General features: G+C 44.6%; 1 protein-coding gene across 2 annotated transcripts in view; it reads right to left on the reverse strand.

Moving 5' to 3' along the window:
- Nhej1 (non-homologous end joining factor 1) overlaps positions 1–13,830 on the reverse strand; it is a 106,108-nt gene continuing 92,278 nt past the window's right edge. For both annotated transcript variants that reach the window (XM_090354392.1, XM_090354393.1), the window contains exons 6-8: positions 2,097–2,214; positions 1,044–1,162; positions 1–459 (exon numbers count right to left, since the gene is read on the reverse strand). In XM_090354392.1, coding sequence (XP_090210518.1) covers positions 385–459; positions 1,044–1,162; positions 2,097–2,214 — 312 coding nt within the window. In that variant the 3' untranslated portion in view covers positions 1–384. The remainder of the gene's footprint in view (positions 460–1,043; positions 1,163–2,096; positions 2,215–13,830) is intronic.

A 13,830-nucleotide genomic window follows, 5' to 3' on the forward strand; every position in this document is an offset into this window, starting at 1 on the left:
TTTTATTCGGTGCTAAAGGGAGAAGTGGGTCTCCGAGGGATTGGCTAAGGACTCCTGGGAAAGCGAGAGAAGGCTTCCTTATTAGCATGATGTATCTTCCAGCGGGCTTGCTCCATATACCTCAAGTTCAAGGTAAGTTCCTGAGTCTGGATTGCTTCCACTGAAAACAGAGGAGGGTGGAAGAGTCCCAGAGACTGGCTTCCATTCAAACAGGGAGGGCCAGAGATCAGTAGGCAGAAGTCAAGCTTCCCGTTCAGGTGGGCCTGTCAACATAAACCACGCTCAATGGTGAAACTCTGAGAGATGCTCTACCATCCCAACTCCACTCCCAGTGGTGCTGGGAAGCTGTTCCTGGCTCTCCTCAACGTCTGAGAACAGGACGGGTTAGCTGAAGAGCCCCCTCGGCTTCTTCCTCTTGAGTTTTGACAACTGGGGTTTCTGCACAGGATCTGAAGCAGTCTAGAAAGAAGGAACACAAATTAATAAAGGCTAAGAAAGGACCATTCTTCTTTCCATGGCTCCTGGTTAGGATGAAATCTTCTTGTTTAGTAGTAAACGGCTAAGACTCTAAGCAAGGGATGCATACCCACCTTTCCCCCCAAGTACACTTCATAGACCATCACTAGAAGTAGAATAAGGTAAAAAAAAAAAAAGGAGTCTGCGTTCATCACTCAGTCGAGAGTGGCAGAGGAGCCACAAGAGAGGACGTGAAGAACCAGCGCTCTCCACAATTTGGAAGCTGCTCACAACACTCAAAATTATCCAGGCAGGGCTGGTATATACTTGTAATACCAGTTACTTGGGAGATGGAAATAGGAGGAATGAGGTTCAAGGCCAGTCCCAAGTAAAAAATATGATACTCTATCTAAAAAATAAACTAAAAGCTAAAATACTGAGGTATGGCTCAAGTATTAGAAGGCTTGCCTAGCAGGTGTGAGGACCTGAGTTCTGGCTTCAGTAAGTGAAAATGAAATGTGCATGTGTGCCTATGTAAATACCCACACCGGGAAGACCACCCAGGAAGGTGCTCCTTTGGGCCTCACCGTGGCCTGGTGCTCAGGTGCTGAGAGGGCTGGAGCTGCGGAGACTGGCTGTTCTGGCTGGTTCAGAACTTGGTTATCAGTTCCTTGAGGGGAGGTGCTGCTTGAGGTCTGAGTTTCTCCTGAAACCAGAAAGATCAAGAAAAGATAGGGGGAAATGGCTTTATCCTTCCAGGAAGACATTAGCATGTAGCAGACATGCAGAGAAAGGCCAAACTCTGGCACGAATATATTAACAGACAGAAGTAACACAATTTTCAATGAATTTTGGAAAGCTCCGTTTCTATAAAGGTTCATCAGCCCCACTTTCAGCACAGAGGATGAGAATTTCCTTGACTCAGAAGGGCCGACTCTTCCTTTACACATTCTCTAATACCTGTTAGTAGACAGATTAATCTTGCACTGCCTCTGGTTAGCTCCCCAAGACCCTAGGTCAGTGTCACAGGCCATATCCATGGGTTGAGTATTTGAAATGTGGATAGAACACATGAGGAAATAATTTTTTTATTTTACTTCAATTTTAATTTATTTATTCAACTACTTTTCAGAGGTAGGGTGTATGGGAGATTAAGTGCTGGGCTTGGAACATGCTAGGTAAGTGTATCACTTGAACTATGTCTCTAGCCCTCAATTCTTTTTTTTCATATATTTTATTGTAATTAATAGAAGGGTTACATTATATTCGCCAGATAGACGGTGCAATACTTCACATACATTGATACCCTATTTTTTAGTTTTCTTTTTTCTTTTTTGGCCAGTCCTGAGCTTGAGCTTGGGGCCTGAGCACTGTCCTTGGATTTTTCTCAAGGCTAGAACTCTACCACTTGAGCCTCAGCATCACTTCCGGTTTTTTGCTATGTATGTGGTACCGTGGAATCGAACCCAGGTCTTCGTGCATGCTAGGCAAGCACTCTACCACTAGGCCAAACTCCTGGCCCCTAGCCCTTAATTCTTATTAATTTATTTAATAATGTGGCTAGAGCTCCATATTGGACAACACAAACCTAGACCCTAAGTCTAAAGCCATGTAGATCAGGTATGTCTGGAGCTACTCACCACAGCCTTGAAGCTTCTGTGCTGCTTGGACCTCCTGCTTGGTGACTGCTACATACAGACTCTGAAGATTTGTGACAAATGGTTTTCCATCACCAAGGCTACAAGCCTCTGGTAATTTCTATAGAAGAGAAGAAATACTATCTTCGGTCTGCCTAGTCAGAGAAAAGGAATCTGATATCCTACTGGCAAAACTGCTATCCACCCCAAATGATTTTATATAAAGTAGTTGAATTCAGTATAGGCCACCCATACCCAAACATACTGGTACCATATAAAAACTTCTGGGGGCCCTGGTCATCAGTCAAGTGGAAGACTACCTGCTTGAAAGTGCAATGCCCTGAGTTCAATCCCAAGTACCAAAACAATAAAGATTCCCGGGGGTATCCTCTAAAAGGCAACTCCAAACATCTATTTCTGTTTCTTCCAGTCAGTATACTATGTTTTCATATGATTCTTCACAGTTCTCTGGGTTTTTCCACCCATTCCCCCCCACCCCCCAAAAAAGAGATGGCTTCTCAGAAGGTTGTTGTAGGGAAACATCTTCCTTAAGTGTCTCTGAACTGTTAACTTCTTTTTCTTTTGACTCAGGGTCTGGCAGTGTAGCCAAGATGGCCTCTAACTCATTATATAGCTCAAGCAGGCCTTGAACTCACAATCTTCCCTCAGCTTCAAAGTGCTGGAATTACAGGCATATCCCACCTCAGAAAACACTAACCGACCTTTCATCACTCTTTTTCATTTTCCTTTTTTCTTTTTTGACCATGCTGGGGACTGAATCTAAAGCCTTGAGCAAATGTTCATTCCAAGCCCTGTAAACCTTACTATTTTAATCAAGTTTACTTTCATAGAGGAGAGAGAAAAAAGATGAAAGCAGGACAGGCAGATTGGGAACAACATAGGAACAACAGACTGAGAAGCACAAAATTATGGAGATGGGAAATAAAGTCAACAAAACTTTGGAGACGTATTGCAATTTTATTCTCTACTGCAATCTCACTGTGCTTTTCCAGTCATCTCTGCCTCCTCAATGGAGGTGATATTTCCCCCAAAGGAAGTGATAGTTTTGGTGGGGTGGTATGGGGATCTGAACTCAGGGCCTCACATTTGCTCTACCACTTCAACCATGCCAACAACCCTTTATGCCTAAGCTTATTGTTCAGATATGGTCTCTGAACAGTCCAGGACTGACTATAGAGATTCTCTTACCTCTGCCCCATTGTGTGGCTGGAGCTACAGGCATGTTGTCCCCAGAGCCAACTTTTATTTCTTTAGTTTTGGCAGAACTGGGTTTAAGCTCAGGGTCTCTGTTTGCTAAGCTAGTACTCTACTGTTGAGCCACAAACCAGTTCTGTTTTGCACTTCCCCCCCTCCCCCCCAGGATATGTTCTCACTTCCTACCCTTTCTGCCTGAGCCCACATATCAGCCACCATACACCTACTTCTGGCTTCCTGTAGTTGCTAGGATCACAGGCACAAGCCACCACATCCACCTCTCCTCTTGAGATGGAATCTGGAGACTTTTCTGTGGGGCTGGCTTCAAATCACAGTCTTTCTGTGCTTATTTACTCATGTAGTTAAGATTACAGACATGAGCTATTAGTGCCTGGTCTACCTTGATTTTTTGAAACAGGGCTTTACAAACTTTTCTTATTTTTTATTTTTATTTATTTATTTATTTTTGCCAGTCCTGGGCTTGAGCTCAGGGCCTGAGCACTGTCCTTGGACTTTCTCAAGGCTAGAGCTCTACCACTTGAGCCTCAGCACCACTTCGGGCTTTTTTCTATGTATGTGGTACCGAGGAATCGAACCCGGGTCTTCATGCATGCTAGGCAAGCACTTTAACCACTAGGCCAAACTCCCGGCCCTTATTTTTTATTTTTATCCAGGCCTGGCTCACAATTGAGATCCACCCCTCTCTTCCTCCTGGAAGAGATGGCATCCATGACTGTGCACGGGCCCCCAAATGAAAATTGCAGTACTGGGTTTGAACTTAGGGCCTGGAAACCATACTCCTAGTCCTCAATATTGGTTTTTTTTGTTTGTTTTTGTTTTCTGTGGGTCATGGGGCTTGGGCTCTGGGCCTGGGTGCTGTCCCTGAGCTCTTCAGTTCAAGACTACCGCCCTACCCCTGGAGCCACAGCGCCACTTCCCATTTTCTAGTGGTTTATTGGAGATAAGAGTTTCTTGGTTCTTTAGAGTCTGGGCTCGCTTTGAACCTCGGTCCTTAGATCTCAGTCTACCGAGTAGCTAGGATTACAGTTGTGAGCCTTAGCACCCGGCCTGTTTTTTTGAGGGGTGTAATCAGTTATTCTTTAAGTATAACATATATAGTACATAAATATAAAAAAATGTATGGCAGTACTGGGGTTTTAACCTAAGGCCTTGAACTTGCTAAGCAAACATTTTACCATTTAAGCTGTGTCTTCAGCTTTTTTTTTTTTTTTTCTGGTTATTTGGAAATGGAGTTTAGCCAAGTTATCTGCCTGGGCTGGCCTCAAATCACAAATTTCAGATCTCAGCCTCTTTTTTTTTTTTTTTTGCCAGTCCTGGGCTTGAGCTCAGGGCCTGACCACTGTCTTTGGACTTTCTCAAGGCTAGAGCTCTACCACTTGAGCCTCAGCACCACTTCCAGCTTTTTTCTATGTATGTGGTACCTAGGAATCGAACCCGGGTCTTCATGCATTCTAGGTAAACACTTTAACCACTAGGCCAAACTCCCGGCCCCAGATCTCAGCCTCTTAAGTAACTAGGCTTACAACTCATGAGCCACTAATGTCCAATTCATAAATAGATTTTTTAGAAATAATTTAAAATAGTTATTTTCCTTTTATTTTGTTAATTTTATGTTTATGCAGTACTGAGAAATAAAATCCAGGGCCTCATGCATGCTAGGCAAACAGTCTACCACTAAGCCACATTCCCTGCCCCATAAATAGTTTTTTGATGTATCTGTGGCATTATAATTTCCGGAGAAGGGATGAGTAGGAAAAGATATGTTAAAAGGCTTTTTAGGGAAGTGATAACAGCAACAACAAAAGGTTGAGAAACACTGCTTTAATCCTATTTCCTTTACTGTGGTATGCTTTGCCTAATTCTAATTTCATGTACTTGACTGAAATGAAGCAATGGCTGAAGACTGAATGAAGTATTATAAAAAATGAGATGAAAGAGTATGGTATCCAGTGGTCCCGAACCTGGCTGCACCTGAGAATCCTGGAATGGGCCCAGAACTACTTTATCTGTCCCCATGTCTGCCAGTTACCATGGTTCCCTGCCAAGTAGCCAGTCCCCAAGAGCAGCCATGCCAGCAGCTCGCATGGGAAACAATCCAGAATGCTTGGCCCAAGAGACTGGCCCCTATCTCATGTCAAGGGCACCTTTCCTGTGCTGTGAAGATATTCATCTCTGAAACCTTCTATGGGAACAGAATGGCGGATAGAAAGTGAAACAATGAAGCAGGTGCTAAATCATAGCTGGGATGACAGCTATCTTTCCCTGTGTGGGGTGTAGCTGAAGAACTTTTGTGGGGGGGAGGGGGGGGCTAGTACTGGAGCTTGAACTCAGGGCCTACGTGCTGTTCCCTTACCCTTTTCATTTCTATTCCAATTCTGTCTCCATAAAAACCATCTCAGGCTTGGACTTTCTTTTTCTTACAATGTTATATCAGGTTTCAGTGAGGCTTGGACTTTCACTGGAAACCACAGACAATGAATCAGAAGAGCCTGGAGTCTAAACTTTGCCTCTAGCAGCAATCACAAAGTGAATTATTACACCAGCCATCTTGGGCAGTGCTCCCTGTGGAATGACCTGAAATAGGGAAGGAAGGCAACCTCTTAGCCATGCCATTTCTTTTTTTTTTTGCCAGTCCTGGGCTTGAGCTCATGATCTGGACATTGTCCTTGGACCTTCTCAAGGCCAGAGCTCTACCACTTGAGCCTCAGCACCACTTCTGGCTTTTTTCTATGTATGTGGTACTGAGGAATCGAACCCGGGTCTTCGTGCATGCTAGGCAAGCACTCTACCACTAGGCCAAACTCCGGGCCAGCCATGCCATTTCTATCCTACCTCACTTTCCTCCCAAAGGTCTCCTCTCTCATCCCCAATCTACCTCCTATTCCAGGAGGCAGAGAGGGCCCTGGTGGTGGAGAGGACAGCTGCTTCCTTCCTTCAGCTTCTAGGACCTCTCCTCACATTGCCTACGTAGCTGCTGGCAGTCATTCATACCCAGCTTGGTAGGCACTGTACATTCTGTACAGGGAGGCTAGGTAGAATCTAGGCAGTCTAGGGTCATTGCCTTCTGCCCTTTCTATAGAACTAAACAGACTCATAAATTTTCCAGGCTGATCTTTACCCGGCTCATGTATTTAACCTCAAAATTGAGTGCCAGAAGTGAAAGGCCATGAAAGCGAGTGCTATCCTGGACCTAAGTCCAAATCTAGAATCTTATCTTAACCCTTCTTGTATCTGTCCCTGTCTCAGAGATCTGGTCCTTCAATGGCTGCCAAAGGTTATCCTACTCACAGAAAGTACCAGAACAGAATATCACTACATTTGCTGAATTTCAGGCTAAGTTCCAGGCACTGTTCTAAGTATTTTAGATATTAACCCACTTTTGTCTTATTACTATTTTCTTCACATCCAGAATAACCCCTTGCTAGAGGCTAGGTAACTATTTGTGAGTGACTGAAAACAGCAGGTACTAGTAATGGTTCCATTTGGCTGAGGTTGTTAGTCAAAACTCATAAATGCTAAAGCAGGATTAGAATCTAGGCAATCTGTCTTCAAAATTCACATTCACACCTAGTACTCTACCACTTGAGCCACAGCTCAATATTCAACTTTTTTTTTTTTTTTGCCAGTCCTGGGCTTAAGCTCAGGGCCTTAGCACTGTCCTTGGACTTTCTCAAGGCTAGAGCTCTACCTCTTGAGCCTCAGCACCACTTCTGGCTTTTTTCTATGCATGTGGTACCGAGGAACCGAACCCAGGTCTTCATGCATGCTAGGTAAGCACTTTAACCACTAGGCCAAACTCCCGGCCCCTCAACTTTTTGTTAAATGAAGAGTCCCACAGACTTTTCTGCTCAGGCTGGCTTTAAACCTCCATCCTCAGATCTCAGCCTTCAGAATAGTTAGGAGTACAGGTATAAGCCACTATTGTTGGGCTTAAAGAGTAGAATTTGAATTCAGCTGGGAGTTTGGCCTAGTGGTAGAGTGCTTGCCTAGCATGCACAAAGATCCGGGTTTGATTCCTCAGTTCCACATACTAGAAAAAGTTAGAAATAGTGCAGAATTTGAATTCAGCTGGGAGTTTGGCCTAGTGGCAGAGTGCTAGCCTTGAGGAACAAGCCCAAGGGATAGTGCTCAGGCCCTGAGTTCAAGCCCCAGGCTTGGCAAAAAAAAAAAAAAAGAATAGAATTTTAATTGAAACAGCAATCCAGCCTTTTCTAGGATCACAACCCACAATATCACAGTTTTTCTGTCAACCCTAAGTTGAGAAGAAAACAGTGAGCAGATAATGAAAATCTAAACTGGAACCCCTAAGGACTGAGAAGTCCTACCCAGAGTACTAATTTCAGTCCCTCTCCAGCATCACTGATTCCTTGGGGATGATCTCAGAATATGCTGGGTGCTGGTGGCTCACACCTGTAATCCTAGCTACTCAAAAGGCTAAGATATAAAGTTTTAAACCAATGGAGGCAGGAAATGTCTGTGAGACTATCTTTAATTAACCAGAAAAAAGCTGCACTAAGAGTGATGGTTCAAGTAGTAGAGCTTCATGTGGTCTTATGCAAGAGAGCCAAGCAAGAGCATGAAGCCCTAAATTCCAGCCTCAGAACTGACACAAGGTAGGTGGGGGGAGAAGGAAGGAGGAAAGATGGGGGGGGGAATGGGGGAGCACAGTGAAGGGGAGGCTTGTGCGCTTGGGGAGGGGAAACATTAGGTCCCAGGACAGGACAATGGCAGTAGCAAGGTGGGGCATTCGGTAGAGATCAAAGTGAGAATGCTGGAGTCAGGACTAAGCAAAGCAAATAATGTCCCCTGCTCTAAGTATGCCTGAGCCAGGAGCACAGTGTACCAGCCACAAAGCTGGTCACTGCCCAAAGTAGGAGGGGAAAATAGTCAGGTTAGCCTGCTGAATAACTTGTTCATCTGATTAGCCTGGAGTCAATTCTAGCTGATGAAAAGTAATTGGGGTTTTCTTTTTCTTTTTACTGGTCCTGGGGCTTGAACTCAAGGTATGGGCATTTTCCCTGAGCTTTTTATGCTCAAGGCTAGCATTTTATCACTTGAGCCATAGCTCTACTTCTGACTTTTTAGTGGTTAATTGAAGATAAGAGTATCATGGACTTTTTTTTTTTCTTAACTGGGGCTGGTTTTGAACTGCAATACTCAGGTCTCAGCCTCCTGAGTAGTAGGATTACAGGTGTGAGCCACCAGCACCCAGCTAGCACCCTGCTAAGCAATTGGGATTTTTCACATGATAAGCACCGAGGGACTGGGAGCAGGCCTCTAAACAGGTCTGAGTCAAGATAATAATGATAAATAAGACTCCTACCTCTGACAATCCATTTTGTGTGCAGGAGCTAGGCAGATATGTGTTGTTCAGTTTTGCTTTTCAAACGATTTGCTGTCGCATAATTATAAACAAAAGGTGATGGAAATCATTGGAAGAAGAAAGCAATGAACTCCAACTGAGAGTCCAGAGCAAAAGTTCTCAAGTGGGGACATCAAGGTTAGGCTGGCTAAGTTAGACTCTTAGTGTGGTGCAAGGCTGTGAGGCCCAGAGGTACGAAAAGACAGGATATGGATCTATCTCATGGGGAGTGCACTAGAAGGCTAAGTCCACATCCACCAAATTGCAAACGACTGTGTTTTCTGAATTAATTAAGGTTATGCCCATGGGAACTTCCTTGTGTTTCACAAAGTGACTTTCTCTACTATGTAACTGCCAAAGCTTCCTTGGCTCCAAACTAATACTGAAGCAATGGTGAGAGCTGCCGGCAGGTTTCCCTTTTTAGATTCTTGGCTATCTTTACTTAAACTCTTAGCATTTCTTCACAACAGACTTCCAGTACTATGACTTTTCAGTAATCATACTCCCCTACCTCGAAAAGATATTTTACTTTCCAGAGACAACGCACTAGGACCTCAGCTCCTACTTACAACCATATCAGAAGCTTTAAGAAAACCAGAATCACAGAAATCCTACAGGGCGTTTCAGTCTCCTTCTTGTGCCTGTTGCAGCCCATCTCAGTTCCTAAGCCCAAAGCTCCCTCTTTTGTGGTAACTCTCATCTTCAACAAATCTAAAACCCACACCCAGTGGTACAGAAATTCTAAGATTCCCAGAGGATTGGTTGGCAAGATCCCAGTGGCCACTTTTAACCAAATATACACAATCTGCTCTCTTTGCCTCCCCCTTCTTTCCTCTGAGACCGAGAAAAGAAACTTTTAGAACCCTAACGAATAAAGGTTCAACCCTGATCTTTAGTTCACCCTCAGAGTATGGGCCTCAGTCTGAGGTCAGGTTTAACAGACAGGAGAACAAGGGAAAGCACTTGAACTGGAGCTCTTCAACATCCGCCTTAGAGCAGGGCACTAGCTTCAGAAACTGGCACCGCCCCAAGGTCCTGGCAGTGACTGTCACAGTATCACAAATGCCAAAGAAGGGCCCCCAGCACGTGATTTCCTTAAGGGTAAAAAGTCCTCTCTTTCCTCTTGCAATGTGACAGATTGCTGGTTTAGAGAATCACAATCATGTTTGTGATTAGTTTTTCTTAGGGATAAGAAGGAAAGCATCAGAAAAGTCCTCTCAGAAGGCCTCAAATGCCAAAGGGTTTGCCAAACAAAATAGGGTAATAAATGATTTCGGAAGAGGATTATAATGAGGGACTCTTCAAGAAACATGACTCCATCCCTGCCACTCTAGTCAAGTGAACAAATATTTAGTATCTATTATGGTGTTCAGGACTATGGAGATATTGAGAGATAGTGCAGTGAAGAAAGGAGATAAAAATGATTTCCCTGGACAGAGAATGTGGCTTAGTGGTAGAATGCTTGCCTAGCAAGCATAAAGCCCTGGGTTCAATTCCTCAGTACCACATAAACAGAAAAAGCCAGAAATGACACCATGGCTCAAGTGGTAGAGCACTAGTCTTGAGCAAAAGAATCTCAGGAACAGTGCCCAGGCCCTGAGTTCAAGCTCCAGGACTGGAAAAAAAAAAAAGAAAAGAAAAGAAAAGAAAAAAGAAAGATTGCCCCACTGAGGTTCCTGTTCTAGAGGGGAGATTGATAACAACAACATAAGCTAATAAAAATGTATACTGTGGCAGATAGGGCAAGTATGAGGGAGAGAAGGGTCAACCCAGGGCCTTCAGAATTGATGTAGGAGTGTGCAAACAGAGGTCAAAGAGGGCCTCACCAAGAGGGTGACCTTTCAACAAGTCATAAAGGCTGGCACATCTTCAAGCTGATAGACTAATAAGGCAAATGACACAGAAGAATGATCTAGAAACCTAAAATGTAAGCCCTGCATGAAAAGACAATCTGAAATACCCCTAGACCCATAATGGACAGCTTCAACAGTAAAAGGGGCTATTAGTAAAAACATGAACACAGTATCTGGGGAAAGTATAAGGTTTAAAAAGAGAAAGCCTGGGGGCCGGGAGTTTGGCCTAGTGGTAGAGTGCTTGACTAGCATGCATGAAAACTTAAGTTCGATTTCTCGGTACCACATATATAGAAAAAAGCTGGAAGTGGTGCTGAGGCTCAAGTGGTAGAGCTCTACCCTTGAGAAAGCCCAAGGACAGGGCTCAGGCCCTGAGTTCAAGGCCCAGGACTGGCAAAAAAAAAAAAAAAAAGAGAAAGCCTAAAGTGGCTTCTTCTTTAAAGAGAAAAAAAGCAACACTAACCAGGAACTATGAAAGAGATTTTTTTTTTCATTTTTCTTTTTGGCAGTGTTGGGAATCAAACCTAGTTTTGCACAAGCTAGAAAAGCACTCTACTTCTGAGCTGTATCACCAATTGAACTTTTTTTTTTTTTTGCCAGTCCTGGGGCTTGAACCCAGGGCCTGAGCCCTGTCCTTGGGCTTTCTCAAGGGTAGAGCTCTACCACTTGAGCCCCACAGCACCACTTCTGGCTTTTTTCAATGTATGTGGTACTGAGGAATTGAACCAGGGTCTTTGTGCATGCTAGGCAAGCACTCTACCACTAGGCCAAACTCCTGGTCCCCTGGAAAAAAAATAGATTTTTAAGGAGTAGAAAAGATGGTGAACTTGAGAGATGCTATGCCAAGCTATATGCTCTGGCTTTGGAGTCTTAAAGGCCTGGATTTATACCTATGATATTCTATTTGCTAGTGATGACACTATTTAATTTTGAGAGAGGAGAAGAGAGAAGGGATGGGTGAGAAGGAACTGACATGAACAACATCTATATCAGACTTTTCTTGCCTAGCCCTGCTCCTATTGGCAAGTTGACTCAAGATAATGAACACAGAGAAACAAAGGCCTGGTGCCATTATTGTCTCCATTGGTGTCCCAAAGCACAGGCTTTCTGAACAATTCAATGACTAGTTAGGACCTAGATCAGGGAGATAGTCACAGAAACCTAGCTGTAACATGAGCTGTTTACCTCCCACCATCATGTGAGCCTTCTCCAGTCTCTAGCAGAGACCAAGAAGGTCTCCTGGCTTTGTCAGTTCCCAGCTGTGCTACTAATCGCTTTTAATCTCTGTTCCCTCACCTGAAAAATGAAGGGAACAGCATCTAGGTAGGGCACTGGTAGGAGAATTCCAGCAGGTAACATTGTGAAGAACACCTGTTTAGCCATGCTTTGTCTCCTCGTCTCTTACACCAGCTTTTGTGGCTTCTCAAAGATGATCTTCATTCTCCCACTTCTCAGGACCTGCCCAGGAGGCCTATTCCCTTCTCTTTCCCTTGTCCTCTACCCTTGGGAAAAATCATGGCGAGTAAACTAGCTTGCTCTCTAAGAGTATGCAAGGCACCAACAACTTGCTCCCCACAGAATTTCAGTGCAAGTCTTCATGGAACCCAACTTAATCCCAACAGTGCTTCAAGGGGAATCCTTTCTGATCCCTCACTTCCTGCATCCTAATATGGCCATAAAAAGCTACATCTCTCCCACTTTTCTCTTGTTACTGCTGTTGTGCTGGTCCTGGGGCTTAAACTCTGGATTTGGGTGCTATCCCTGAGCTTTTGTGCTCATGTCTAGTTTTCCTCCAGGTGAGCCACAGCTCTACTTAGGGCTTTTTTTTCTTTCTTTCTTTTTGGTCAGTCCTGGGGCTTGAACTCAGCCTGGGCGCTGTCCCTGAGCTCTTCAGCTCAAGGCTGCTGCCCTACCCCCAGGCCTGGGTGTTGTCCCTGGGCTCTTTAGCTCCAGGCTATGGCCCTACCCTTGAGCCAAGCCCTATGGAGATAAGAAAGAGTCTCAGGTCCTTTTGTGCCAGGCTGACTTTGAACCTTAATCCTCAGATCTCAGCCTCCTGAGTAGGATTATAGGTGTGAGCCACCACACCCAACTTTGGCTTTTTTTTGTGGGGGGTAATTAATTGGAGATAAAAGAGTCTTACAGACTTTCTTGCCTAGGCTGGCTTTGAACTACAATCCTTAGATCTCAGCCTCCTGAATAGCTAGGATTACAGGCTTGAGACACGTACCTGGTCATCACTCCCACTTTTTTTTTCCCTTTTTGGCCAGTCCTGGGGCTTGAACCCTGGGCCTGGGTGCTGTCCCTGAGCTCTTTAGCTCAAGGCTACTGCCCTACCCCTTGAGCCAATGTGCGTTTTTTTAAGTGGTTAACTGGAGATAAGAGTCTCACAGTCTTTAGTGCCCAGGCTGGCTTTGAACCGAGATCCTCAGACTTCAGCCTCCTGAGTAGCTGGCATTACAGGTATGAGCCACTGTGCTCTTCTTTTTTTGGGGGGGGGCAAGTCTGGAGGGCTTGAGGTCAGAGAATGAGCACTGTCCTTGGACTTTCTCAAGGCTCTATCACTTAAGCTACAGCACCACTTCTGGCTTTTTCTACATATGTGGTACCAAGGAATCAAACCCAGGTCTTTGTGCATGCTAGGCAAGCACTCTACCTCTAGGCCAAACTCCTGGCCCATCACTCCCACTTTTAAGTAATATGTGTTCTTTCTTTTTTTTTGTTGTTTTTGTTTTTACTGTCGGGGTCATGTATAGAGGAGTTACAGTTACATTTGTCAGTAGTTGGTACATTACTTCTTGAACATTCATACCTCTTCCTGAAGTAATATATGTTCTGTAATGACTATTTGGAAAAAGAAGAACATGTCCGAAGAGTTAATGGCTGAACAATTCAGGCTGAGACTAATCTCAGCGATTCCTCTCTCCGATGAGCGAAGAGAACTAGTAAGCCACACAGTACCGACGTGGTGGTGATGTCCAGGTTTCACAAGACAACTGTTCCATTGCTTACTTCTCATTCCCATCTTTCCTCAGTAGCTCACCTGGATGAGCAGTTTCTGAGTTTCAGGAAAGATCCAACTCTGAGGGGTCTCCCTGTTCTGTCCTCCGCTGATGAGGAACTTTTGTGACCTGAGAGAGATCACAGTACCCTACATTCACAAGCCACACTGCCCTTGAAGGTCCGCATGCAGAATCCATGAGACAGCTGCTGTGGCCCTGTTTGGTCTGGTTCGGCTTTGTTTGGGTCTGTGGCTGTCACAAGGCCTCCCCTGACCGTGCTGCCC

The sequence above is a fragment of the Megascapheus bottae genome, chromosome 21 (assembly GCF_031878675.1).
Source record: "Megascapheus bottae isolate mThoBot1 chromosome 21, mThoBot2.hap1, whole genome shotgun sequence".
Taxonomy (NCBI): Eukaryota; Metazoa; Chordata; class Mammalia; order Rodentia; family Geomyidae; genus Megascapheus; species Megascapheus bottae.